This window comes from Leptosomus discolor, chromosome 2, assembly GCF_034619465.1.
Source record: "Leptosomus discolor isolate bLepDis1 chromosome 2, bLepDis1.hap2, whole genome shotgun sequence".
In the NCBI taxonomy this organism is placed as follows: domain Eukaryota; kingdom Metazoa; phylum Chordata; class Aves; order Leptosomiformes; family Leptosomidae; genus Leptosomus; species Leptosomus discolor.
The window spans coordinates 110,175,724-110,203,159 of NC_141392.1; the positions used below are offsets into that span (position 1 = coordinate 110,175,724).

The 27,436-nt window shown below is 39.1% G+C and overlaps 1 protein-coding gene across 2 annotated transcripts in view; it reads right to left on the minus strand.

Moving 5' to 3' along the window:
* The window catches only part of MBOAT2 (membrane bound glycerophospholipid O-acyltransferase 2), a 96,258-nt gene that overhangs the window by 60,153 nt on the left and 8,669 nt on the right, over positions 1-27,436 (minus strand). For both annotated transcript variants that reach the window (XM_086461562.1, XM_086461561.1), the window contains exons 2-3: positions 17,971-18,116; positions 14,266-14,343 (exon numbers count right to left, since the gene is read on the minus strand). In XM_086461562.1, coding sequence (XP_086317688.1) covers positions 14,266-14,343; positions 17,971-18,116 — 224 coding nt within the window. The remainder of the gene's footprint in view (positions 1-14,265; positions 14,344-17,970; positions 18,117-27,436) is intronic.

Consider the following 27,436-nt stretch of genomic DNA (forward strand, 5'->3'; position numbering starts at 1 on the left):
CTACGCTAAGAACTGGACACAGACTACATCTAGAATTCTCTTGTGGAGGATAACTTCCTCACACAGCTGATAAGTGAACCAACCAGGGAAGTCACCCTGCTGGACCTCCTGTTTGTGAACAGAGAGGGTCTTGTGGAGGATACAGCAGTTGGAGGCAGTCCAGGGAACAGCGACCACAAAATTATTAAGTTCTCTATTCTTAGAGATGTTAGGAGGGGAGGCAGCAAAACTGCCACTTTGGACTTTTGAAGGGCAGACTTTGACTTTAGGAGGTTACTTGATAGAACCCCTTGGGAGTCAGCTTTGAAAGGTACAGGAGTCCAGGAAGGCTGGACACTTCTTAAGAAGGAAATCTTAAAGGCACAGGAAGAGGCCATCCCCATGTGCCATAAGACAAGCCGACAGCAAAGACAACTGGCCTGGCTGAATGAGGAGATTTGGCTTAAAATCAGGGAAAAAAGGAGAGTTTATGGCATCTGAAAGAAAGGACAGACCACTCACAATGAGTACACATAAGTTGTTAGGTCATTCAGGGAGATAATTAGAAGGTCCAAAGCCCAGCTAGAAGTAATCTGGCTTTGGAGGTAAAGGGCAACAAGAAAAGTTTCTGTAAATACATTAACAACAAAAGAAAGACCAGGGAGAGCCTCCATCCCCTACTAGATCCAGGAGGTAATATGGTAATAAGAGACATGGATAAGGCTGAGGTGCTTAATGCCTTCTTTGCCTCAGCCTTTAGTAATAGGAACACTTGTACCAGGGAAGGTCGGCCCCCCAAGCCAAGAGACAGGGGCCAGGAGCAAAATGTCCCACCCACAATCCAGGAGGAGATGGTCAGTGACCTGCTGCTCCACATTGATATGCATAACTCTATGGGGCCGGATGGGGTACATCCTAGAGTGCTGAGAGAACTGGCAGGGGTGCTCACCAAGCCACTGTCCATCATTTATCAGCAGTCCTGGCTGACTGGGGAGGTCCCAGCAGATTGGAAGTCAGCCAATATAACATCCATATATAAGAAGGGACGGAAAGATGATCCAGGAAATTACAGGCCTGTCAGTTTGACTTCAGTGCCAGGGAAGCTGATGGAGCAGATCATCCCGAGTTCCATTATGCAGCACATGCAGGACAACCAGGTGATCAGGCCCAGTCAGCATGGGCTTATGAAGGGCAGGTCCTGTTTAACAAACCTGATCTCCTATGACAGGGTGACCTGCTTGTTGGACGAGGGAAAGGCTGTGGATGTCATCGACCTCAACTTTAGTAAGGCATTTGACACAGTTTCCCACAGCATCCTCCTAGAGAAATTGACTGCTCTTGGCTTGGATGGGCATATGGTTTGCTGGGTGAAAAACTGGCTGGATGGCCGAGTCCAGAGAGTTGTGGTCAATGGAGTTAAATTCAGTTGGCAGCCGGTCACGAGTGGTGTCCCCCAGGGCTCAGTACTGGGGCCACTCCTGTTTAACATCTTTATCAATGATTTGGATGAGGGGATGGAGTGCACCCTTAGTAAGTTTGCAGATGACACCAAGTTGGGCAGGACTGTTGGTCTGCTCGAGGGCAGGAAGGCTCTGCAGAGGGACCTAGACAGGCTGGATCCATGGGCCGAGGCCAATCATAGGAGATTCAACAAGGCCAAGTGCCGGGTCCTGCACTTGGGTCACAACAACTCCATGCAGCGCTACAGGCTTCGGGGTGAATGGTTGGAAAGCTGCCCGGCAGAAAAGGACCTGGGAGTGTTGATTGACAGCCAGCTGAACATGAGCCAGCAGTGTGCCCAGGTGGCCAAGGCCAACAGCATCCTGGCCTGTATCAGCAATGGTGTGGCCAGCAGGAGTGGGGAGGTGATCGTGCCCCTGTACTCGGCACTGGTGAGGCCGCACCTCGAGTGCTGTGTGCAGTTTTGGGCCCCTCACTACAAGAAAGACACTGAGGTGCTGGAGAGGGTACAGAGGCGGGCTACCAAGCTAGTGAAGGATTTGGAGTGTGTCTCGAGGGAGGAATGACTGAGGGATCTGGGGTTATTTAGTCTGCAGAAGAGAAGACTGAGGGGAGACCTTATTGCTCTCTACAATTACCTGAAAGGAGGTTGTAGTGAGGTGGGGGTCGGTCTCTTCTCCCAAGTAACAAGCGATAGGACAAGGGGAAATGGCCTTAAGCTGCACCAGGGGAGGTTCAGGCTGGACATTAGGAAGAATTTCTTTACTGAAAGGGATGTCAGGCATTGGAACAGGCTGCCCAGGGAGGTGGTGGAGTCACCATCCCTGGAGGTGTTTAAGAGATGGGTAGATGTTGTACTTAGGGACATGGTTTAGTGATGTTGATAGAGCTAGGACAAAGGTTGGAATCGATGATCTTGAAGGTCTCTTCCAACAGAAACTGTTCTATGATTCTATGTTCACATAGACCAATTCCAGTTTTGTTATGATAAAGTCTGGAGTAACCTCATCTGACCCTATCGCTGACCCTGCTTTGAGCAGGAGGCTGGATCAAGACCTCTTCAGGTCCCTTCTACCTGAAACTTCTCAATGTATCAATTTATTCAGTTTATTTAACTTTTACAACATCTTAGAAAATTAACAGTTAAATAAAAAACTGAGCAACTTTTTTCTACTGAAGTTTGCCATCAAATAACAACATAGGTGCATTCCAAGCATAAAAATAGTAGTGTCTAACAGCATTTGGTCCCAAAACAAGCCAGTTTTCTGCAAATAATCAAAATCCTTCCTAGCACTTCTAAGAGGAGAGTTGTGCAAGAAGAGTACCCCAGCATACAGGGTCAAGTAGATATTACTGAAAGAAGTTACACTGCAGTGATCAATACTCGAACACAACCGAGATGTTGCCACATGGGATAAATGCACCAACAATGATACTTTTGCACATGGTTTCATCTGTACACTATCTACATGTCACCATACAGTAAGTTATAAGATATTACCGTATTTATGGAATTGTACTAAAAGCATCGAGCTTTAAAGTCTCAATATTTTAATATAACAGTAGAAACACGTACCTCCTATACAAACTTGCAAATTCCTAAAATGTGAATTTAAATATAAGATTCTATTGCACTGTAAGCATCACAGTTAAATCTCAGATCTCTCTTACTGCTCTAGCTACAAAACTATTTACTCCCAAATACACATTTTTAAGTTGCAGAAGCCTGTATTTGCAAGAGCAAACGTGTCATCTCAACTTTTAGTGCAGGTAGCAGACATTGTAGACCAATTCCAGTTTTGTTATGATATAAAGCGGTAAGAAATTACTGTGGGGACAACTCTTAAGAAATTGCATTCATATTGCTTACATGAAATTCTGAAGCAAACCTTCCAGTGAAACTACTGCAGTCAAGACACCTGAAAAGACACCTCAGTACCACAGTTTTACATGAATTTCCTCTGCCTGCAGAAGAAAATCCCTATGGCATTTACTGGTCAGCTTTCCACAGCACCAGAGTCACAGAGAAAGAAAGCCAGAGCAGCCTGGACTTGTAGGTAAAAAGTGAATACTGCTGATCAATGAGACCTACCTCCATCTTGTCAGAAAAAAAAAAAAGGCTCTATAGGTTTTTCTTTTGATTTATTAAAATACATTTACCAAGTTTCAGCTGGCTTCTGTATACCTTACATAGGGAATTAGCAGAATTTTGCTATTTCTCATTATACGCATACCACCTCATTCATACCTCACAGATGTCCTTAAAGCATTCTATAGATCGTAAGCTGCTTTGAAGACAGGAGGCTTTCTACAGAAGCAATAACACTCAATATCAAAGCCAGATGACAGTGATTAGACATATGGATGATGCCACAGCATACATTAAACACGGTATCACAAATGGGTACCTTGGTGGAGGTAAGAAGAGGAACACTTGATGAACTGAAAAGCCCGAGACTTACTAAGGAGTTTCCAGGATATGGGATTTAAAATATACACCTAGAAATGGCAGAATACCAAGAAAAAGAAAGCCAGTTACATGACTATTGTTTGAAATTATGCATTACTTGTATGCATTGTGCATTTCCATGTGATATGATCTATTAATAAAACAGATTATTCACCCTAGGTAATCACACACGGAAATACCCAGAGCCTCCTTTTGCAAGCCTACTGACTTCACAGTTCCTGTTGTGCCTGTAATTAGTAATGACTGCGCAAACTGCTTAGCACTTGGCTATACCAAGTATTTTTTTTTATTTAATTCACAGTTTTGAAGAGTAACACCATGCTACATTGTCCAAGGTACTTGCATCTTCTTACCAGACAGACACACAGCAAACCTGCCTCAGTACCACACAGACAAAATTACCCAGAAAACAGAACACCGAAACCTCCACTATCACTTGTCAGATTTAAGATGAGAATCAGAGACACTTACAATTTCTTTTTTTTTTTTTTTATTTACCCACTTCTCTTTCAAGATAATGAAGTGCAACCTTTAAACAGCAAAGTTTGCAATTTACCATCATAAAACAGTAAGCTTCCCAGCTAAAGACTATGCCAACTGACACACAAGGAAATAGGACTTCTTGCACATAGCCCTCTTAAAACTTCCAGGCAATTCATCCATACTGAACAGAGTGTAAGTAAATGCCTTACATATCTTCTGATGGCACAGAAGAAAAGAACAGATTTCTTCTCTGAATACTGGAATCACATTTGTCTTCAAATGCAACTGAAAAGTAAATTGAAAGTAAAACCAAACTTGAAGTATCAAATACTTCCTCTGGTATTTCTTTCTTACTCAGCCTGGATTTCACCTGCTTCTACTAACTTAAAGACACAAGAGTTATGTATGTTCTCTTAGAAACAACTTGTTTTGTGTGTTTTGCCCCTGCTCCCCCGTTTCATTATTGATGCTATCTTTATAAAAAAGGATAGGAAGACAGACTACTACTACCTGTTGCCCAACATGGTCTCCTCCTACTATTCTATGATTCAACCAAAACAATTGTCTCAACTGCCATTTTATTTTACTTTAAATTGAAATGAGCCTAACAGATTTAAGTCAACAACTCAAAAATCTGTGCAATTTCCTTCACATTTTCCAATACTGTGCAACTACTGAGGGGGGGTCGGCAGGGATTAAAGAATTAAAAAAGTTTTTGTAGCAAGTCCAGATCAGATGAGAAAACTGAGCTGCATGAACTCACCTCAAATAAATTTTAAGCTATATAAGACATTGAAGCAAGACACCAAAAGGAAATGGCTAGCATGCTTATGACAACTGGAGCTACCCAGGATCATGTTTCTATTAAGGAAGACTTGGATTTCAGAGCAACCTGCACTAATTGATCCTGCTTTGAACACGGGGGGTGGACTCAGAAACACTCCCCTCCTCAGCCATTTTATGATTCTATGATCTCATCTTTGAGTTCCATTAAAGGCATTTGACCTGCAAAACTGATCAGCTCCAAAAGCTATATGAAACTTGCATGTTTAACTGAGACATTGGATTTTAAAACGAAGAAGTTTGCATTTTTGAAATATCAATGCTTTCTACTTACATCCAGCTTCCCTGAAAGGAAACAAACACAACAAAACACAAAAATCTGTTTGTGTTTTGTTGTGTATCTGTAACAAAAAGGGTCTTTTACTTCTTCAAACATCTTTTAACTCCCACCCAGACACTCTGTACACTACCATTTGCAGTTCTGCAGGCAAAACTGACCTGCATAATTTACAGGTCCATTAAGGACAATGAAATGATTGTTTGCTGAGCTTGTCATAATTACTCAAGTGAAATTTGTCTCAAATACAAAGTATTTCTCCAAAGAATAAAAAACTGTGCAGAAGCATGCACTTAAGAGAAAGAAGTTGACTGTAATACACTGAATCCTTGCATCTAATCTCTCTATCACAAAAACTACTGGTTCAATTCAGTCAATGCCATGCAACCAGCATTTTTAATCAACTCTTATTACCAGCAGTCTTTGCCAGGAGCTGAAGAAGAATGCAGCTTTCACTGAACTCTTCTAGGTATAATTTATTCTGCCACTTCATTTTGTAGGGAGCCTGATTTATTTGACATCAATAGTTTGTTGAGGTAATAAACCATGCAGCAATGATACCATGACTCAGAGCTCATTTGCTAGCAGTCAAGTTGCTTGGCAGCATGACAAGCAGAGTAATGTGCCTTTGGAGAAGTATCTATATAGATGCTACAGCTTTCAGAGATTACCAAACAAATACAGAGCCCAGAAAACATGACTTTATTCTCACTATCAATTTTCTTTTGCTTGACTGATTGTGCTCAGCTTCACTTTGAGCAAAAAGGTTAAAAAAATTGAGATCTACGCAAGCCAAAAAGCAATAGCTACTCAGTCCCAACAGATTTCTAACACACCCAGACATTTTACACTACTGCTTCCTTCCAAGAAAAGGTTGTCCTCTACATGCTTATAAAAATCAAGTACACAGTGTGAAAAACTACCTATCAACTTAATGTTTAGGGAAGTAAGAGAACCCTCTTTCAGGTAAACATCAATACCCAATAATGTCTAACTACTTCATAAAACAGAAGTCCAGGAATTTTTTCATCTGAGCTTTCTCAAGTGTGATGATAGGTTTCATATGCCACCAACATTATTAAAATCCCTGTTCTTCTGAGAACTCCACTATTTGAATAATATCAGCAACCAAGTCAAAAATAAAATTAAAAAAAAAAAAGGGGGGAGGGAATTGAAAACCAGACTAATTTAGACCCTTCTCCCTGTAAATACAAAGTGTACAATCAACTTTTTCTAGTTGCATTAAGGCAGCATATGCCTCTTTCATACCAAAGCAACTGAAATGGCCACAACACTCCAAAAATGCCTATTTTGCCTTATCGTTATCTTTATCAGCCTCTCTACTTAAGTGTCAGCCTTCACAAAGCTGGAGACACTATACGATTCCTGTCCTTCCTTCTTTCTCCCTACATATACACATGGCAGGAGGATGCCAAAAAATATATAAATATATTTAATCTTTACTTGAAATCAAGATAAGAAAATTCTAGTTCTCTTCTCACTCCATTTCTGTAATTACAAAAAATACAATCAATAAAGGCCTTTCCATTCAAACATTCCAATTTTAAAAAGAAGATATTATTTTTCAACTTACACCTTCATTGTTTTAAGTAATGCATTGAGTTCTATCCAAGCACAGCCAGGAGAGTTACAGGAAGCTATCAAAGTGGATGAACTTGTAATAGCTATTTAAAACAAATACTTCCAAAATAAATTCATAAGGATCACTAGGAAATTCCTTCGCAGCTGTTTACTTCAACAAGTGCTCACTTTTCAAGTCATTGAAGGCAGCCATCCATTTACACAGCTATTTTTGTAATGGTCAGATCTTCAGCATACAAAGAATCACTGCCTGGGCTTAGTCAGTGTTTCCATTCACACTCTTCAGAATACAAAAGTCTGATCTCTCAGTAAGCATCAGAAAAATCAAACATAACAATTTATGAAGATAAATAAGTCAATGAAGCACACGCAAGGAAAAAACCCACAAAACCTCTAGCACTATTAATCTCAGTTTCCAATCTCCACTAAAGTAAACAGGGATATAGTGGGTTTTATTGTTCTGGTTTTTAAATTTGGCAGGTCAGTTTTAAACTGTAAGTGGTTTTGATGAGCAATTTGATGTAGAAGTGATGCAAAGAGCATGTGGGAGGCAGCTATTAAACTTCAAAGAACTATGGGATATGCCCCATGCAAGTCCTGTCCCCACACATTACCAAGGTAGCAGCAGCAGGATACAAGAATTTGGGTTGTGCAGAGCTCTCACCTGCACAGTTAACTCAAGACAATCTCAAGTAGAGCATCTGATTTCACCATATAAAGAAGAAACTTGGCAGTTAAGGATAAAATTAACAGCCATGAGAAATTTGAATGAAAACATGAAGGGTATTTTAGATCACAAGCTTTGGTTATCTGTGATAGTTCTATTTTAACTTTGATTTTACCTTTTTAATATATGTGTACAAGACAAGGTACATTCTTGAAGAAAAAAATTAGTGCTCACCTCTGCAAACAAACAAAAGTCTTTGCCAATTTTAACTAGGAAGAGCCGTAATGTTACTTCTAATAGCAGAAAAGAGTTTCCATTTAAAGGAAAATAGCAATCTTGCTTTCAATACCATTAACTCAACTTTTTGTAATGCTTTTTCTGCTAAAATAAAGTTCTCTGCATTTTTATCTCCAATACAAATACATTATGGTCTTGTAGTTCCTTTATAAGAATCCAGTAGGGTTCTTAACACTTGACTTGGTTTCATTTGGTTTCAGTTCCCCAAGTCATTTGTATGGCTCTTCACATGAGATTCAGTATTGCCAAATCATTCCTTAATCATGGCTACTAGAACAGGACAAAATTCTGCACCCTCCCCTCTACTTTTGGAAATAAAAAAAAAACAAACCGATGATCTTTTTTATATACTGAAGATTTGCATTACCTATTTTAGCTACAACGCTGTTCATGCCGAGACAGAGACATACAACAAACCTTTCTCAGAGGGAAACCAAGTGCAATCCCTTTTCTTTGGGAAAAGACATACCACTTCAAAATGGAAAACTGATTCTTTTTAGTTGATAACTATTGAAATATGCTCCTACATACAGCCATTTATTAGCCTTGGTGCTTATTTCTAATAGGTGAGGGTAAGATTTCTATGCATACTGTAGAAATTATACAGTTTAATATGTATTTGATTCTCATCTATACACAACACAAACTTTATAATTATAAAATTAACAGAAATTTTTTTGCATTTAACATAGATCTGATAAGACAACAAAAATTGCTTGCAGTGACACAACAGTACTTGTCTTTTCAGTTTTTGCATTATTTAAGGCTACAGAACCAGTAGATCTCATCTTCCTCCACTGCATTTATCCTTGGCAGAATGATAAGAACATATTTAATATTTTTCAGCTCTCAATCAGTTTCTGAACTTCAAATAACTTTATCTTATCTGCGTTAACTGTAGAAGCAGACATTCAGAAAATCATTTGCATATGCAGAACAGTTCACAGCTACTAATACTTCCAATTCCGAATCCAGGTATTCTCACTGCTATGCCCACTGCCCTTTGTCAGCTACCTGTGTGCCACGTACTTTTATTCAAGTTACATAAATAAATTACACATTTGTAACTGAGAAGTTATACCAGACAGCTTAGTTGTCTAGATGCCCTCATGCCTTCACAGAACTCTAACTATATTGGCAGGCTTCCAACCCTAGATTTGTTAAAAATTATTATTCGAAATTGATAGCATTTCTTAGTCAAACCCTTAACGATTGTTAGATATTGTTATTTCAGTCTATTGGTTTCATTATGACCAATTTTAGATGTTGCTTTAGATCATCTTTTGCAGATAAAAAAATAACCTTTATCCCCATTATCTATGTTCTAAGACTAAGAGAGCTATGATCAAATCAAAAGCAGACAGCAATAAAGAAAAACCAACAAACTTGCATTTCCCTTGATCAAGGGCCTTTGGAGAAGACAAAAGTTCAAAAAACTGCCTAACTCCCATTTCAAAAATCATTTCAGGTTATGAATGCTCTCACTTCTGAAGATACAAAGATGCTTATGAAAACCTTGCCAATAACTCACAGGGTGAGATTAGCTTCCTTGACCCATTTTGTATTTCACTGAAACTGTAACTTCTAAAAAACACCTAACTTAATTTTCACAACAATCTAACTTGTAGACTAGCTAGCAGTCAAACCTATCTATCAACAAGTCATGACATTCAGCATTATAAAACACCTGACTGACAAATTAAGTGCCTCAATTAACACGCTGTGTGAATTAGTTCACTCAGATGAACAAGACTTATTTGTCTCAATCTGAGATTTCTAAGATTGAACCATCAAGTTTCCTCCATCCGTCCTTTGCCCAATCTCCCACTGTTTGTCAAAGCCACAGCAAGGAGTGAAGGAAAAGGGGAACAAGACATTGCTCTGTCCTGGCTCTGGCTAGGAGGGGGAAGGGACCTTAACAAGGACTAATATCCCCAAATCCCAAGGAAAGGGTTGACCAGGAAGCACTTCCACAGGGGCCAGACAAGTTACAACCAAAGTCTGTTTACTCAAATTCAAATATTTCTTTACATTACCATGTTCAAATACCAAACATACATAAGTACAGTATGAAAAATCATACACGCATCAAAATAAAATAGAACCACAGAATGGCTGAGTTTGGGAGCAACCTCTTGAGGACATCTGGTCCAACCCCCCTGCTCAAGCAGGGCCACTAACAGCCAGCTGCCCAGGAGCATGTCCTGGGAAGACAGCTTTTGAATATCTCTAAGGAGGGACACTCTACAACCTTTCCCACAGCAACAAAGTGTTTCCTGCTGTTCAGATGGCACCTTCCATGTTTCAGTTTGTGCCCATTACCTCTGGTCCTGTCACCGGGCACCACCAGCAGCCTGGCTCCCTCCATCCAAGTATTTATATACAGTCACAAGATCCCCCTGAGCCTTCTCTTCTCCAGGATGAACAGTAGCAGCTCTCTCAGTCTTTCCTCACAAGAGGGATGCTCTAGTCCCTTCATCATCTTTGTAGCACACACATGTCAGCTCATTATGTATTTACTGCTATTAGTTACCTCAGGTCTCCAAGTCCTTCATTAATTCACTTTTCACAAATCAAATACGCCAGAAAACAGTTGTGTGAATTTTTTCTTTTCTAAAGCCAGAAATAACCTCCTTAAGTCTTAGCAGTTCAACTCTAGACTTCTGGAACAAGGAAAGTATCATCCTGCAACTTTAAGCATAACACAGAAGTTATCAGACATGAATAGCACATCTATCACTTGATCACAAGAATGATTTCAAATAAACAGATTTATGTTTTACACTGACACAGCTGGGACTCCTATATTTTGTCAGTGAAGTCATTGAAAAAACTACTGGCTTCAGTGAAGCACCTGTGAGCCCTGTAATTAACTTTCCTTTCCCCACGGGCTGAGGGACATTATTTACCAAACAAAACGAACAATCAAGTCAAAAGAGTTACCTAAAAACCTTAAAAACCTTGTCATCAAATCTCCTGTGCAAGCATTGCTTATATAGCTCTTAGCTAACCGTAGCCAAATGCTTGTGGCATTTGAGGTTTTATCTTAAGACAAGTAGCAATTTCACAGCCATAGAAGAAACAGAAGAATTTCTATGAGGGGAAAAAAAAAAAAGGCACCACATCAGTTACCACATGCAAATTCACTGGAATTGAGAACTTGTTCAAACACATCTTTCAGTTTCGCAATTAACTGAGTCACGAAAGCACCAAATAAATATTAAGATAGCTTAGTCACAAATTAAAAGATAAGAGCTTTTGAACCATTCAGGAGAGCTAGTGTTCTAGCGTTATCACTCCATCTTCCATTTAAAGTACCATCATTTAAATAAGACTTAACTATAAAAATAATAATGAAATCTAAGTCTCAGGTAACTAATTTTCTGCTAATTAACTTTTAGAATAAAGTTGCTAAAATACAAAAGGCAAGGTTTTCTTTTTAATATGGTCAGTTCTTCCCCCTGCCCCCAGGGGTTTTACCTCCCCCCTCACCCCACCCCGGGGAAGCCTTTCACCTTTAGCATACGTGTGTATTGTCAAGACCAACCTAGAAGCAACAGCTGCACAAGGTTCAGTTCCCTCAGGAAAATCACAAAGGTAGGAACCTTGTAGAGCAGAGACTTTTAGGATCAAATGGAAGTACACTAAGAAAGCAACAGAGGTTTAGAAGGGTATCAGTATCAGATTTTAAATTCTGCTTTGGAGAATGCAGAAGTTCATCAAAAACACTTCCTTGCTTCAGATGGTAAGGAAAGCTGGTATACCCGGTGCATAGACTGCTTGTCAGTTCAACTGCTAAGAACTTTAGTTGTCTCTTATTTGTTTAAACAATTTTTAGAAAGGCTGGAGAGACTGAGGAACTATGTTAGGGGGTGGGGGAAACAGGAAGAAGTAGAGGAATAATGGTTTTCCCAATCCATACACTCATTAAATCTGCAGGACAGCAAACAGGGCAGGGAAAAGAAGAGGGAGCCTCACTTCAGTGAATTAATTTAGATAATAAACAAAAGTATTTTGTACAATACACAAGTGCTTTTCCAATACAAAAGCCACATGAATTCATATTTACATCATGTATAGGTATCTGATGTTCTAGAGTCTCCAAGTTTAAGAAGCTTATGAACAATGCAGGTAACCTGTAACTAGGACTGCCAGCCAGTGGGTCCCTCTACAACATACAAAGTAAATCCCAAAACTCAGGCTATGTAGGTATATATAAGGACTCTGATTAGCTATATACACACACACCCCCCAGTAAAACACTGACTGGGCCCTTCTCCAACCATGAGGGCAGATGGTACCAGCTTCGTCCTGCTATACAGCACTTAACCTTGAATCTCCCCTGGGCTCCACGAGACACGTTTGTAGCCTGAAGACACTTAGGTAGGGAGGGGAGCCATTCACATTAGTTTCTGTTCAGACTGCCAAACAGAAAGCTGTAAATGGCATTTTCATAGCAGAAAATTTAGAGTACGTGGGGCATTCCTTCAGCAAAAGGTACAAGCATATAGGGACACCAAGAGGCATCACCCCTTCTGGGATATCGTGTCAATGGAGGGAGCAAACCTTGTACTGTCTTTCCGGTATCACCTATCAGAAATGGCTCCTGGAGCTTCCCATACAGCATCCAAGCACAAATTACTTCATTTGTTACATTTTTTTCCCCTCCACTGAAAGAAGAGCTTTCTAGTTTTACCCAGCGGTATGTAAATACATACTGTGATAGAACAATGTAAGCCCAGCAGTCAAACCTAGGTTTTACCCTCCCAACTGCACAGCAACTAAGAGTAACAGAGAACACACGTGTACAGCTGTGTAAAGCACGGCGAACATTTCAGCAGATCAGGCCATGCAGCTAAACCAGCTGGTATGAACTGGGAGGATGAGGAACTAGCAAGTTCCCTTGCTCCAATGCAGGAATGTTAAATACACACAGGCCCACCTGCCTCTCACTACTAGGGAAGTAAACCACTGCTAGATTTCCTTTTACAAGAAGCCTACCTAACTTGTTATGATAAAGACCAAAGTATTCCTGCCTGCTACCTCCCTTTGCAACATTTAGTCGCATTAATAATTTATTTTAAAATATTAAGCTACATATGTAACAATACAAGTTATAACTTGTCTAAAGAGAAATTGATAAGAACAAGAAGAATAACAACTATTAGAATATAAACCAGCCATCCAACCAAATGAAGTTCCCTCACATCTGCAGTAGTTTGAATACGTCAGACTTTATAGAAAACCCTGAAAATATGGGTAAAATTATATTCAGCAACAGAGTATAAAGAAGCAGAGTGTTCTAATAGGCAGCACCATGAGCTAAAGCCACCCTGGCCCTGACGCTCTCTCTGTGAAGCAATTTTCCTTTTTGGTTCTTTTACCAGCATCTTTCCTGTCAACCTCACATACTTCAAGAACCTATTCAAGCAAGAATTTGCTGTTTTACTAAACATTTATGCAGGAATTAACACAGTGGGAACCTAATTTGGTTCTTATCTCTAGACTAGTGGAATAGTAAAACATATGCATACAGTAATAAAATAAATGTCTTTTTCAATCATTCTTAAAAGCAGGAAAGAGAAACAAGTGCCATTCTATATGGATTCAGATACTGCTAATCTAATCACGCATTCAAGAAAACCTAAATAATGCCCTACGTATGTAATTTCACAACAGTATTCTTAACCTAAGACAGTATTCACACTGCAGTATTCTTAGAGCAAAACACACACCAAAAAAAAAAGAAAAAAGCAAGAAAACAAGAAAAGGCAAATACTTAGTACCTAGAAAAATTTCTCATATAAATTCTATTCCCTTCAGACATCTTCCTTCTACTAGCACTGGCTGTTAACAAATTACATTTGTATAGTTAACTCATTTGTGAGACACACAGAATTATTTATGATTAAGTAATAAAAAAAAAAATCAGAACGCTGAGAACAAAAAAGAAGTCTCAGTGGGATATTACCTATTGTAACAAGCTTTAGATATTCAAGAAAGCTGGCAAAAATACCCAAATAAGCCATTTTGCCTCCTAGAAATGAAACCAGGGTTAGTAGAATTCAAATATCGAAATATTATGAGACAACAGAAGTATGGTATATATGCACAGTTACAAAAGACTCTAAGCAGCATCATTCTTGCAAAAGCAAAAAAAAAAGATATTTTAGAATGGAAACTTACTTGTGCATATTTTCCACTCCTATTATGATCATGATATAGTAGGAAATTCCACTTTGTATAACAAAATGTAAGGCATACCTAGGGGAAAAAAAACCAACAGTAAACCCTCACAGCATTTTCATTAATGACAACAAACTGCATGCATTTATTTATTTAACGTGAAACTAAAGAGGTTCAAATTTTTACTCCATCATTGCTTCCAAAACCCCTTTTTGTTCTAGTTAGGTTTTCTGCAGCCCTCCCTTCCATTGAGAGGCTTCCCCCTTTAGCCTAACACAGACAGCAGTAATGAGCAAAAACTAGACTTCGCCAGGATTCTCCAGCCCATGAACAAGAATATAGTAAATGCTGATAATCCTTAAAATGCAAGGAATATGTCTCACAATACCTCCATTTGACATTATTTCATGTGTAAATAACATGAATGTTTTGTGGTTCAATTTCCATACTGATCTTTTTACCTGCTTGCAATAAGAGGTATCTTAGGTAAGGCCAACAATATCTTAGTATCCACAGTATCAGTATATGGGAAGATTTCCCAGTCAATAGAAAAGGTAACTCTGTCCAGCCAGTCTCTTTACCCCAGGTCGTTAATAACTAATAAGGAATAGTGGTGATGATGGTCTCAAAAGCCCAACAAAAAACCCTACACACCAACAACCCACAGATTTATTTCACAAAGGTGCTTTACCCTCTTCTCTTTATCTGTTTTCCACAGCTTATCACCATAACTACCACTCCACCATTGGTTTGGGGGGTTTTTTTGGGTTGGTTGTTTTTTGTTTTGGTTTGGTTTTCAAAGTAGTTATACTTCAGTAAGCTAGTAGAGCACTGGTGGCAAACCATTGCCAGGGACTGGGGAAAAATGTCTGATCTTCAGTAAGTTGCTTCTCTTTCACTCTGGTCCTTCAGTGTAAGTTCTTCAGTAGCATACTTGAGTGTGCTCAAGTGACACACTGATCTAGTTTTGGAACTTTTCCCATAAAAAGCAGTCTAAAAAGCAGCCGCTATCTTGTTACACTGATACTGTTTTCTTTCAACTTATCATCAGCTATTTCCTAATTTGCTTCCTCCTCTGTTCACAAGGAAATGTCTTCAAAGACTTTCAACAAGAAAGCCAGTTCTATCCAGCCAAAAATCCTACAAAGTCTACTCACGACGAACTGAGAGAAATCAATTCACTTGGATATTAACCTTCAAAATCTTCACTTTCTATGGAAGATCCAATCTGCACAGGCTCCCACGCTTCAGTACTAGCTAGTCTCGCTTAAGATATGACTACCTAAAACTCAAAGGCACATTTAATATCAGCAATTGCCAATTAAAAAAAATACTCACTTTTTCTTTTTGTATCAGCCACGTATTAGCAACACTGTGCAGCAAAGACAGGCATCAGTGAAATGACAAAACTTTACGAGGTTTGGTTCTTAAATGGAAAAAGGGACGTAATAAGATATCAAAGTCTGAAAAAGTGTGGGTTGACATGGAGTACTATATCAAGACTACAGCCTCTGAAAATACTTCTTTCAGAGCTGTTAACAGTAGCGGCATGATTGATCTCCAATTCAAAAATGAAAAGGGACACATTTAAATACAACACGAAGTAGTAAATTTTAGCTACGTACAAAGCATATTCTAGGCCTTTTATGCTATTTGCCATTATCCCCTTCTCTTCCCATCTCACACCAGCACCACAAGCGCTACAAAGGTGACTGAAAACTAACATACCTGAAATTGAAGAGGACAACACAACAACTAATAAATATCCTTAAAAAGTGTGCAGATTCCAAACTATTTCCCACATCTAGGTTTGCATGATATTAGCTCCAAATCTACATTTACTGCAAATACTATATAAGAAAACAGTACAGGTTCCCTCTTGTACACACACATCGTAACACAACTGAAGAGTCGTTGAAGATATACTAGGGGACTCTAACCTGTATGTATACCTGATTCCTTGGGCAGGGGTGAGGGAAACCAAACCAAACCCAACCCTCAAAAAACATGCTTGTATAACACACACTCAAGCAATACAGAAAAGAGTTGGCACAAGTGCAACAAAGCTATCAGCTTTTTAAAGGATGTATACTTTTAACATCTCAAATTATGTTCTTTCTTTTTGGCATTTTTAAAAAGCTTTTAGTTCCATGATTGCAAAGGAAAAACACTTGTAGTAAAATAGAAATTCATTGCTGAAATAATTGCTTTAAGTAGGATCCAAAGCAAACTAGAATAATCTGGATTTCTACTACAGCACAAAATTTCTCTCTTTATTTCTTTTCCAGGGCATATTGCCAATCAAAGGCTTCCACGAATCTTTTTGTCTCTTGGGGGTGGACGTTGTTTCTTTCTAAAGTCTCCCATCCTCAAATTTCAGATACGAATATATTGTTAGCATTTTCTAATTACAAGCCACAATTAATGATTTCTGTTTCCAAAGCAATGGATACAGAATGTGCTTCTAAGGCTTACACAGCTCTCAAAAACCACACAGAGTAGCACCTATCTCCCATATCATACTCCTCATTCAGTGCTAAGACTGGAAGCCTTTGACATCAGATCATTCTCTCGAATCAGACTACCATGGCCAATAGTTTAAGAAATGCATGGGAGTTATGGAATTATATACCCAAGTAAATCGTACATGTAAATCCAAAGAATAAAATCTACTGATTTTTCTTTTCCTAAATTTAAAAGTAATACATGTCAACTAATGTTGAGAGGCCTCTGCAACATGGCACTGTAGAGGCCAAATCTGTGGTTTGGAATTCCAAGATATTTACACACACTGTATGTGCACACACGGCGTGCATCTTCCCACCTGCACAACAGCTTGATTAATTCCCCCTAGTTCAGTAATACTATACAACAGTCAGTATGAGTAAGTCTTCTACACACTTAAAGCTGAGAAAGCACTTAGTTTACCATGCAATAAAACAAACCTGGCACTTAATTAATCTTAAGCCATCTTGGGAAGATGAGACCCGTTTAGTAAGCTAATTTTGAAGGAAAAAAAAATTCACCGAACTAAATGCATACCCTTTACTAGCCCTAACATTCTGAATTGCTACACTGTGAAAAGATCAAGATGTGAAAACAGCAGTCACAGAAAATTTGTGGATTTTTTTTAAAAAAAAAACAACCCCCCCCCCCAAAAAAAAAACAGCAACACACACCTCACCCTCCCTCCAAAACATAACAGAAAAAAATCCACACACAAAAAACTCTTGGATCAAGACCAAGCTGCTTTCCAGGTGTTTTATACTACTAAGAGCATCATCAGTACTGCAGTTCCACCCACTCTTCCTACAAAAAGTCAGATTATATTTAATAATCAGAAAAAGACACAGCAAGTTATGTCATGCAGTGCATATCTAAGAGAAATTACCTTAGTCATCACACCTGTGCTGTGCCTCAAGAGAATACTTCTCAAGCAAGTTTACAAAAAAATCAGTACAAGTTGAACAAACTGCACCTGCTCCATCCTCCCAAAACCACAGGCAGACAGTATGTTAGTTACCAGTTCGCAGATGGAAGAGCTTTCAAAATTTGTTCAATACGTCAGAAAATTTAAGCTAATTTCTGTACATCTAAACCCCACAGAATTAGGTAATAAAGTTCTTCAGAACAAAACTTTGCTTCCCTGCAAACAAGAAGTGAAAATCTACAAGTCTCTGAAAAGTGAATTCAAGTGTAACTTACCATCCAAAACAAAAAAGTGCAAGATAAAGGCCCAAGAGGGTTGCAACAACATGTCTTATAAATGGGCTAGTTTTGCTTGAATGAAGGTATGTTCGAAACCAAATAGCCGCAAGCAAGGCAAACAGTTGGCACACTACAAAGTTGACCTGCATAAAAAAGAAAAGAAAAAAGTTCTCACACACTCGTGTATCAAAAATTAACAGAAATATCCACACACCATTAGCAGTTTGCGGAACCTTTGGCTCTGCCATGGCTCTTACAACAGCATGTCAGCCTCAAAGAGCTTCTCCCAAGAGCCCCTCCCCTCCTAAAGCACAAAACAGTGCTCCCCCGGACAGCTAAGAAGAAAACATACATCAAACCTGTAGAGGCAATCTGTGCATGAATCAGGAAAAAAAAAACACACAAACATTTTTTACATATTTTCCTGTAAAATTGTGTATATACCAAACCACTCTTATCAATCATGGAACCATTTCTACTCTCCCAGTAATGTGAGGATCTGGGTTGGGTTTTTATTGGTTTGGGTTTTTTTTAAGTGAGCATGACTTGGAAATACATATCAGCTACACAGATCCCTGGCAGATCACTTCTGTGGCCTGTGCAGAAGCAGGGCTCAACGAAGTGCACTACAGTGGTACGTAATCAGATAAACAGCTTGGCTGCACACTGGATTTTCTTCTTGTACATTCAAACAGGATAGTTACAGAAATTCCTCCTCCCTTCAGGCCATTTATTCTAGAAGATAGAAAATCTCTTGTATATTAAATATTTAAAGACATTAGAGCACTGAAAGCAAAAGTGGAATTAAAAAAACCAAACCAGTGAGTATAAAGAATAGTTCTGACTGCATCCTGAAAAAAAAATTAACAGTAAGAGCATGATAAAGTAATTTCCTCAAATACAGCCACCGCTACCAAAACTGGCTTAAGCTACAAAAAGCTGGATGAACGCCTTTATTCAGAAAAGAACATTTCCCACTCCATGGATTTTTTTCTTCCATAGAAAACTGCCTAACAGTTTTCTGTGTCTAATAGCAGCATCCCAAGTCATCACAAACAACAGTGTGGGGACCACAGCTTCAGGTCATGAGCACTTACAAACAAGAAACTTGCACATACTGCATGCTTGACTTAGCACAACAGGATTTTAGCCTGTTTGATGTCACTTCACTGAAATATATGCTTAATCTTAATACCACAGGGTACAATGACAATACTATTTTTATGTTCATGACAGCAGGCCTTATACTGATGTTTGCAGCAACACAGGGCACACCTCTAGAACTGTAATTCAGCTACTCCATTCCTTCACCATTTTTCAACCAAGCTTCAGGCGATAACAGGTAAGGGTGAGAGTATGCAAACATGGTTATAAAGTAGAAGCTCAATAACACCAACTACCTAAAGAACTCTTACCTTTGTAACAATGGCATAGATTCCCTGTTCGCAAATCCAAGGATAATTCTCCTTTTTCTGAACCTCTGTAAAACCTTCTGTAATACCAAGTTACACAAGCATTAAGTGCTAGCAGGGAAAGAGGCTCAGAAGGCAGGGCTGCTCTTTTTAACAGTTCCCTAAACCATCATGTACATTTTGCCATCCATTCTCTTACTCTCACATTTCCATTAGGCTTTTAACAGCATTTGAAAAATCCTAAATAAATAAGGAGATATTCTTTCAGGGCATAACTTGACCTGTTTTCTCTCCTTTATAAGCAATGATGCAAATGAGACAGAGCAGCATTTATAACTCGGGATGAGTCTGTGGATTTAGTGGAAAAGTTTCATACAAAACAGTCAAGTTTAATGAACCACTGAAAAGGAAATAAACTGATAATGTTTTGAAGAAAGAGGGCAAGACAGAAAAATAAAAGCCAAAGTAATTAACTATGAATTCAGTATCAACATTTATTTTGGATCTTTATTACAGAAATTACGCTATGTATAGCACAGAACACGTCTCTGACACAAGGAACCTGCACCCTAGACAGATTAGAAGGAGGGAGACAGAGGAGAAAATTGGGACAGATACGCAGTGAAGCTGAGGCGAAGAGACAAAGGGAAGAAATGGGCATGAACTCATGTCCCTAAGTGGGCAAGTTCACATTGCTCGTTTTACCGAATGTCCAGACATCATTGCTTTGGCTGCATTACAGATGATTTACCAACTGGTGTTTCATGATGCCCTTCTTTTCCAGACTTCCTCTCAGTGCAAGCTTGCAAGACCCAAGGAAGAAGAAAAAGTCATCACCTGGCTCCTACTATTACCATTGCAAAGGGTAGGAGTGCTTGAATTTCACAATTTTGAACAAATCTCGAATTTCACAATTCAGGACCAGGTTTAGGAATGTGGAAAATCCTCACACAAAACATGCAAAGATAATCTGAGAGAGTTTCCCCCTCTTCACTCCCTACCTGATGACTCGTTTCCTGGGCACTTGCTCTTGCTTTAGCTATTTACTCAAATGACCAAATCCATATCTGAAAAACAGCATCCCATTAAATAAAAAAAATAAAAATTAAAAACCCCCACAAAAACAAAACCACAAAACACCTTCCCCAACAAGAGTATTTCTTCTTATTATTAATAACAATAAATAATTATTAATATTTCATTAAAATGCAGGATATCATACCTTTAGGCCAACCCCACAAGCAAAGCTTCCAGGGATGCCAATCACAATGTTGCTGTTTTGAACACATAACTAAATGACACAAGCAGCACAACCTTGTTCCAAAAGCCTTCCTCAAAAGTGAGTCCAAAACTACTAGCGGGTACTTTTAAACTGCTCTTCCCAGAAAGTACACAAACTCATACATACTTGTATACATAAAAGACATCACCACCATTGTTCACGCACCACCCTGCATTCCTTCTCTACTCTCACCAATACAATCCTTACGCTTGCCTCACGGTGCACTGAAATGCAGATTACAAAGCACCAATGGTTTTGCAGACTTGTATCACATGAAATCCTCTCAAAGCTTTAGATACACATTTGTAAAACCAAGCTACGCAGCAGTTAAGATCTGAAAGACGTGCAACTTCAGTTTAGCCTTTATACATACCTACTTCTGATAATATTCCTTCTGCTGCTTTATTCCATTATCCCCAGCAGGATTTCCGATTCATTCGGAAAATGGACAATTGCCCAGTTTTTGCCCTCATCCTATGACCCATTAAATGCTTACCATCTGCATCCTACACTGAATACAAATCCTTACATTTCCCCATAGACATGTTTACGCAGATCTGTCCATAACGCGGGAGGACTACATACAATAAATGTAAACTTTGCGATAACTTTGCAAGATCAGTATTCCTATTCCTGTTTTGAAGGTGGGTGACTGGCACACAACGTCAAAAGCCCAAAGGGTAAAGTAAACGCCCACTAACTTTGGCTGCCCAGTTTCAGACACTCAGTGCCTAGTTTTTCAGTCGGTACTTTTAACAGAACTTTCAACTTCAGCTGCTACTTTGAATACCCAGCATGATTATAAATCAGGCCCAAAGTATCTCAAAAAACAAAAGAAAATTGAAAATCATCACTACAACATGTTTTCATTATATTGCTTCTCCAGGTCACTAAAACTCTGTTTTACTAGCGATTTGTATTCTGAACAGGGGAAGGAGCTTATATGGAAGAGTTTGCGACCACTACTAGGCTGTGTTACAGTCACAGGGGTAATCTTCACCTGACACTTCTGACTTTTGAGCATCTGCTATCACAGGCTAGATATTCACCTGGTAAACATTTGGAATATCTGATTTCCTACATTTTAAAAAGAAATGGAAAACACGGCATTTCTACCACAAAGTCAGAGCTTATCCATTTGCAATTACCTTTAGCTTTCAGTCCAAAGCACAGATTTCTACCACTTCAGCTATCAGAAATATGTACACATTTCCACATGGAAATAGGATTAATCCCTTGCCAATACTATAGGAGGTAGAAAAAGAAACAGGCCCTGTGGGCTCCCAAATTCTATCCCATGCACTTCCAACCCCAGCAGCGAGACAATGCATCCATCTACACAGTGTGTTAGTTCAGATCAGGAGAGGGCTTCTGAAGCAAGCCCCTCAGTTGCCCTCACTTCAGATGCTTTGGTGTGCATCGTACAGTGGTGTCCAAACACACAAACTCGCTTTCGTTTAAGCTAAAGTGAACTAGAAGAATGGCTCCAAAAGTAAGGGGACATTTAGTCCATAGACCGACCTAGGCAAATGCAGTATTTCTCAAAATTATTACAGCATCAATGTTGGATCCTCAATGCCAAATGCTCCATTCCACAGAAACGCTCCTCCTGTACTACGCTACTTGCTAAAGCAAACAAAGCCAAAATTTAACGCTCAGCCTTTTCCTAACGGCATCTCTCATCTGTACCCACATTGATCTGTGTGAAGCTGACACACAGCTTCGCTGTATCCACACACTGAGGTGCGTGAAGAACTGAAGATGCACAGCTTGCCTTGAAATAGAGCACAAAAATTATCCAGCTTCCTAGAAGACAAACAGAACAGATAGCAAGAAAGCAGGAACAAGGACAGAGCTGGACATCACCATCTCAAAAGCTTCCACAAAAACCAGGTGCTTAACCAAGCAGTTATTTTGTGGCAAATGTTATATACAGTAGCTTCAATATCTGGTACCCTTGCATACTGTCACGGATGGAGTTACGCACTTGACACATAAGAGAGAAGTAGCAATACATTTATTGATATAAAAGAGCAATTTAACAAAGTTTGCTAATAAATGTGACAGTGGTTTAAGCAAGATTCGAAGGCAAGGTACATTTGATTATTTACTGTATAGAGGACAGGGGCAGACAAAACTGTCGGGGAGACCCTGCTGTTGAATCACAAGGTTCAGAAAGGACCCCCTTGCTTTCTAAACTCCTTCTCAGAGGAGTCTGGGTGTGGCTGGATTCAACCCTAGTCCCAGACTTCGTCAGTGGTTTATGTCTAAAGGATTATGTATGCACAATCAATCCTTTATACCACTTTAGCTAAGATTTCAAAGCTTCAGCATGCTTATCCCCAATTCACTTATCGAGTATCTGACACGATAAGGATTCTCTCAACCTCGAGGAGTAACCTTGAGAGGCATCCCTACTCAAGGGGAGATCCTAGCACGCAGCCCACTGCCATGCAGGAGAGCTCAATGGGCTGCAAGCTGTCCACTATTTATGGAGTAAGAAGATTGACTTGCAGTCATCTTTACATACTAGCCATCTTTCGGTTGGCGCATGCTCAATTAGCCCTTAGCCATTGAGCAAGATTTACAGCCCTTATCTGTTGCGTTATCTGTCTCCTCAAAGTCCAACTTAAACCAGATGCAGCCATCATGACCACCACTGGCAGCTATTGCTTTAAGCAGAAAGTGAGGGGGAGCATACCACCACAAATATCTTTTGAAAACTTACGTCAAACTCTTCTATCATTGTGAACATGTACAAAATACAACTTTTAAACACCCTGTGACTTGGTCAGATGTGAGCAGAACACCCACAAAGAACACAGACAACACGCTCCCAAAAGCTGCATGATTCATTCCTCAAATCAAATTGTAACATGCCTCCCCGAAGTCATAAAACCTGTTCCAATAAGCAGCTCATTTCACAGAAGAAATAAAAAAACCCAGATCCCTTAAAGCTAAGACTACTCAGGGAAAAAAAAAATTCTGATGCAGATGCATGGAACAGCAAGTTTCGCCCTGAATATTTATTATTTAGCACACGTATAAGGAAACAAACACAGAATTATTTACCTCCTCAAGTACAGGTCATATCAACAGCTCAGCTTACGAGAGTAACATCTCAAAGCCCCACATAGAGAGCAATGTGTAATGGAAAGTTACGTGCACATAGAATAAAAACCTTACAATGATAATGCAAATTATCAGCACTGATTATTCAGCAATGATTAATGTAGGTGTGTGTTAAATACCACTCAGACACACTAAGCTATTACAAAACCTGCTGTATATATTCTAGCAATTTAAAAATTAAATCCGCTATTTCAGTGCAAGACCAGTCATACAGTCAGTGCAGTCTACAGGCACACCTTATGCCAAATGTAACAGTAAAACACGAGCTCAAATTCACAGTTTCAATGCTTGCAGTAGCTACATAAAATGCAAATCCATTGTATCATTAACTGCATTAAGCTATCTACATAACAAATTTTCCATTTGCATGACCTGCGCAAAAGTCAACAGAAAGTTCATAACAAAACTTTTAAAGACATTTATTCTAAATGTAATTTATGCCATGCATTTGTAAAAACAAAGCTATTTATTTCGAAAAACATGTTTGAGGGATGAATTCTTTCCATAAAGCAAAAGAAAAGGAGATAAAGGTCACTAAAGGATTCTCATCAAGAGAAAGTTTTGGCAAAACATTTGATTTGAACAGATAGAAATCTCCAACCTTCCCACATAGGCAGCATCTTTAATAAACCATTAAAGATATTTAAGACCCTGTTAAAAAGAAATATAGAAGAAAAGATTATTTCTCCTATGAAATCGACCTTTTTTTTTATTATGTGCAATTTTTGTCCACTAATTCAGATTTTAGGCTAAAGCTTCCTCTCCGTATCAGCTCTATTTTAATATCAAAAGCCAATCGTGCAGCCAAGCCCTCCAGAATCCTGCTACTTCACAGCACAGAAGGCATTTGCCTCATTCAGAAAAGCAGCCAAAGCAGAGAGGGAATTTCACCGATACAGGTAATTCCTAACTGGATGGCACAATTAATCCTACAGGCCCACACAGCCTACCATTCACCGAGAAGTGGAAATGTGACGGTATAAAATTCTGCTTACTAGCTCTAGCAAGGCTCTGAGAGGCACTCAGAACAACAACATGGACTCTAAAATACCTCAGAAGAGAAACAGTGGTCTAGTGGGTGGAGCACCAAAGAAGATTCAGGAATATTGCATTTTACTCTCTTCTGCCAATGACCCACACAAACTCTTTGGCAGTTACCTTGTCTTCGTGCTGCTTTTTTTTTTTTTCCCCTCATTTTTAACAAATCTTCTCCAATCAGAAGGAAAAAAAAGTATACAAATCTGTAAACTGCCATGAATGCCTGTGACCTCAATAACACCTCTTTGGATGAATTAAAGGTGATGTGGGTTTTTTTGTTTGGCTGGTTTGTTTGGAGGTTTTTGTGGTTTGTTTGGTTTTGTGGTTTGTTTGGGGTTTTTTTAAGCTGTTCTTTAAACAAAAAAGGGCAGTTTAGTTCTTATTGCTGATGAAGCAGGCTTTGGAAAAAGATTACCCAAATATAAGCAGAAACACTGAAGCCTACCTGATTGTGCACAGAGCCTAAACCAAGAGTTTTAAGATGCAGGGTGCTTCATAGGTAACAGTCAAGAACCTGTGGAGATGATGACTACAGGCAGAGATTTAGGGGGTTTTCTCCCCAGTTTGCCACATCATAGTATGTTTCTTCCATGGAATTCAGTTTTTCTGAGCTGCAAGATGCCAGCATTACTTCTCTACCCATCTACAGTGATTTTTGGTCCCTGACTCTACCACAGAAACAAAGCTATTGTGTGCTTCCTGCTTTGTCTGACAGGTACATTGAGCAGCATTCCTATTCTCCCACCTCTGACCCTACTTTTCAACAACTGCTTTTACAAGACAGGAAAAACATTTTAAAAAAACCATCTTAGAATACGAACTAACAAATCACTCTGCAAAGAGCTCTTGCAAGAGTTAGTAGATCAAGACAGAAAAACAAGAAGCACTGACCTTCAAGCCAAGGCTTTGTTTGTTTTCAAAATGTATAGGGCTATTTTAGCAGTAACATTTTAAACTCAAACCCCTCCAAGCATCACATTTGTTGACACACACTTGTCAGAAATTGCCAAATCTCATCACAATTAATGAAGCCTTGGTTGTGCCTTGTTTCTCAAACACGGGTATTTGCTTGTTCTTGCTGCCAGAGAGGTCAAAATCATTTTCCCTTTTCCACCAAAACACTCAGTTGAAGAACTAAAAACATCTACAGATGTTCACTAAAAGCTACTTATAACACAGGAGACCTGATGCTTCTCCACAGCAACCAGATAGCAGTACAGATGGATCTTCTTCTGTCCAATATTTATAGCTCACCCAGTATAAAGGAAAAGGAACAAACAGTTTGTACAATTATCCAATAATTGCCTAACCACCTTGGTGCCAAACCACCAAGAACTGAAGATGAAGAGTGAGAATAACTATTATTTGAAACCAACAGTCAGTTTTCCCGCTATTCTCAGGAAATTGCTGCACTGATATCGGGGGGGGGGGGGGGGGGGGGGGGCAAAAGGACAATTTCCACAGTAAAGCTGAAAAAAAAGCAATTCCATTACAAGAATCAAAATGTTTTGTAGTTTTCTTCAATTTATTGGGAAATGTCAGAAAGAGGAGTCCAGAGACACAAGCACAGGTATCTGATAAAGTTGAAGAATACTTGAGAGCAATTCAGAGAATGTTTCTTCTCTGATAGGAAGAAACAGGTGTTCCTCTTTCAACTCAAAGATCATAAATCTTGTGGCAATGTTTTCAAATGTATTTTTGATTCAAATAATAACCAGTGCCTTACATGATGCAAATGTAATCATTAACACTCCTGCCCTGACGTCTCACCCTCACGTCATGGGTGAAATATGAAGAAATGGAAGATAAGCAGTGATTATTTTAGAGCAGTATCAGTATGGGAGACATTTATGTTAGGCAGAGTGTTCTTTGTAGGAAAGACCATGTTACTGCAGGTTTATATAGTACCCAATGTGAAGGGACACTCGTTTTCAGACGAGGCTTCCAAGCACAGCCCCTCTAATAGCAGCCACTTCCTTGAAGGGGATACTCTAACCATTTGTGTCAGTCAACTTGAACAACACTGGCAAAAGTTTTTTAACATTGCACAAATATACTTCATCTTCATATGAATTTATTGGCAGATGTAAGGACTTACTCATCAGATTCTGAACGCTTTCTTTCCAAGCCAGTTTCAGTCCAAAACATCAAAACCAGTCATAATATACATGAATAATAGTATTTCTATTGCCAGTATTAACTTCCAATTTCTAGCTTGTAATTCTTAAGTATGCTGGAGAGAGTGAAGAACACCATGAACAACATTATGTAGGCACTAGTAATCTGGTTTGTGCAATAAATGAGCATCAAATCCAATAAGCTTTTTCAAACAGGCCTTACTAAATCATTACTCAGAATTAGTCTAAGAAAAACTGTATGACTAAAGATGCAAAATGAAACATCAATGTAGACATTTTAGTGAAAACAACCAAAACTAATTCATTAAGGACAGGAAGACGCCAGCTGAAGGGTGTTCTCTCTGATGGGCTCTTAAGGATTCAGCGTTACAGATACTGAGCTGTCACAAGTAACAGCTATTTATTCACAATAGCCAACATCTAGGAAGCAAGTTTGGTTCAAAGGTGAAATGGGACTAAGA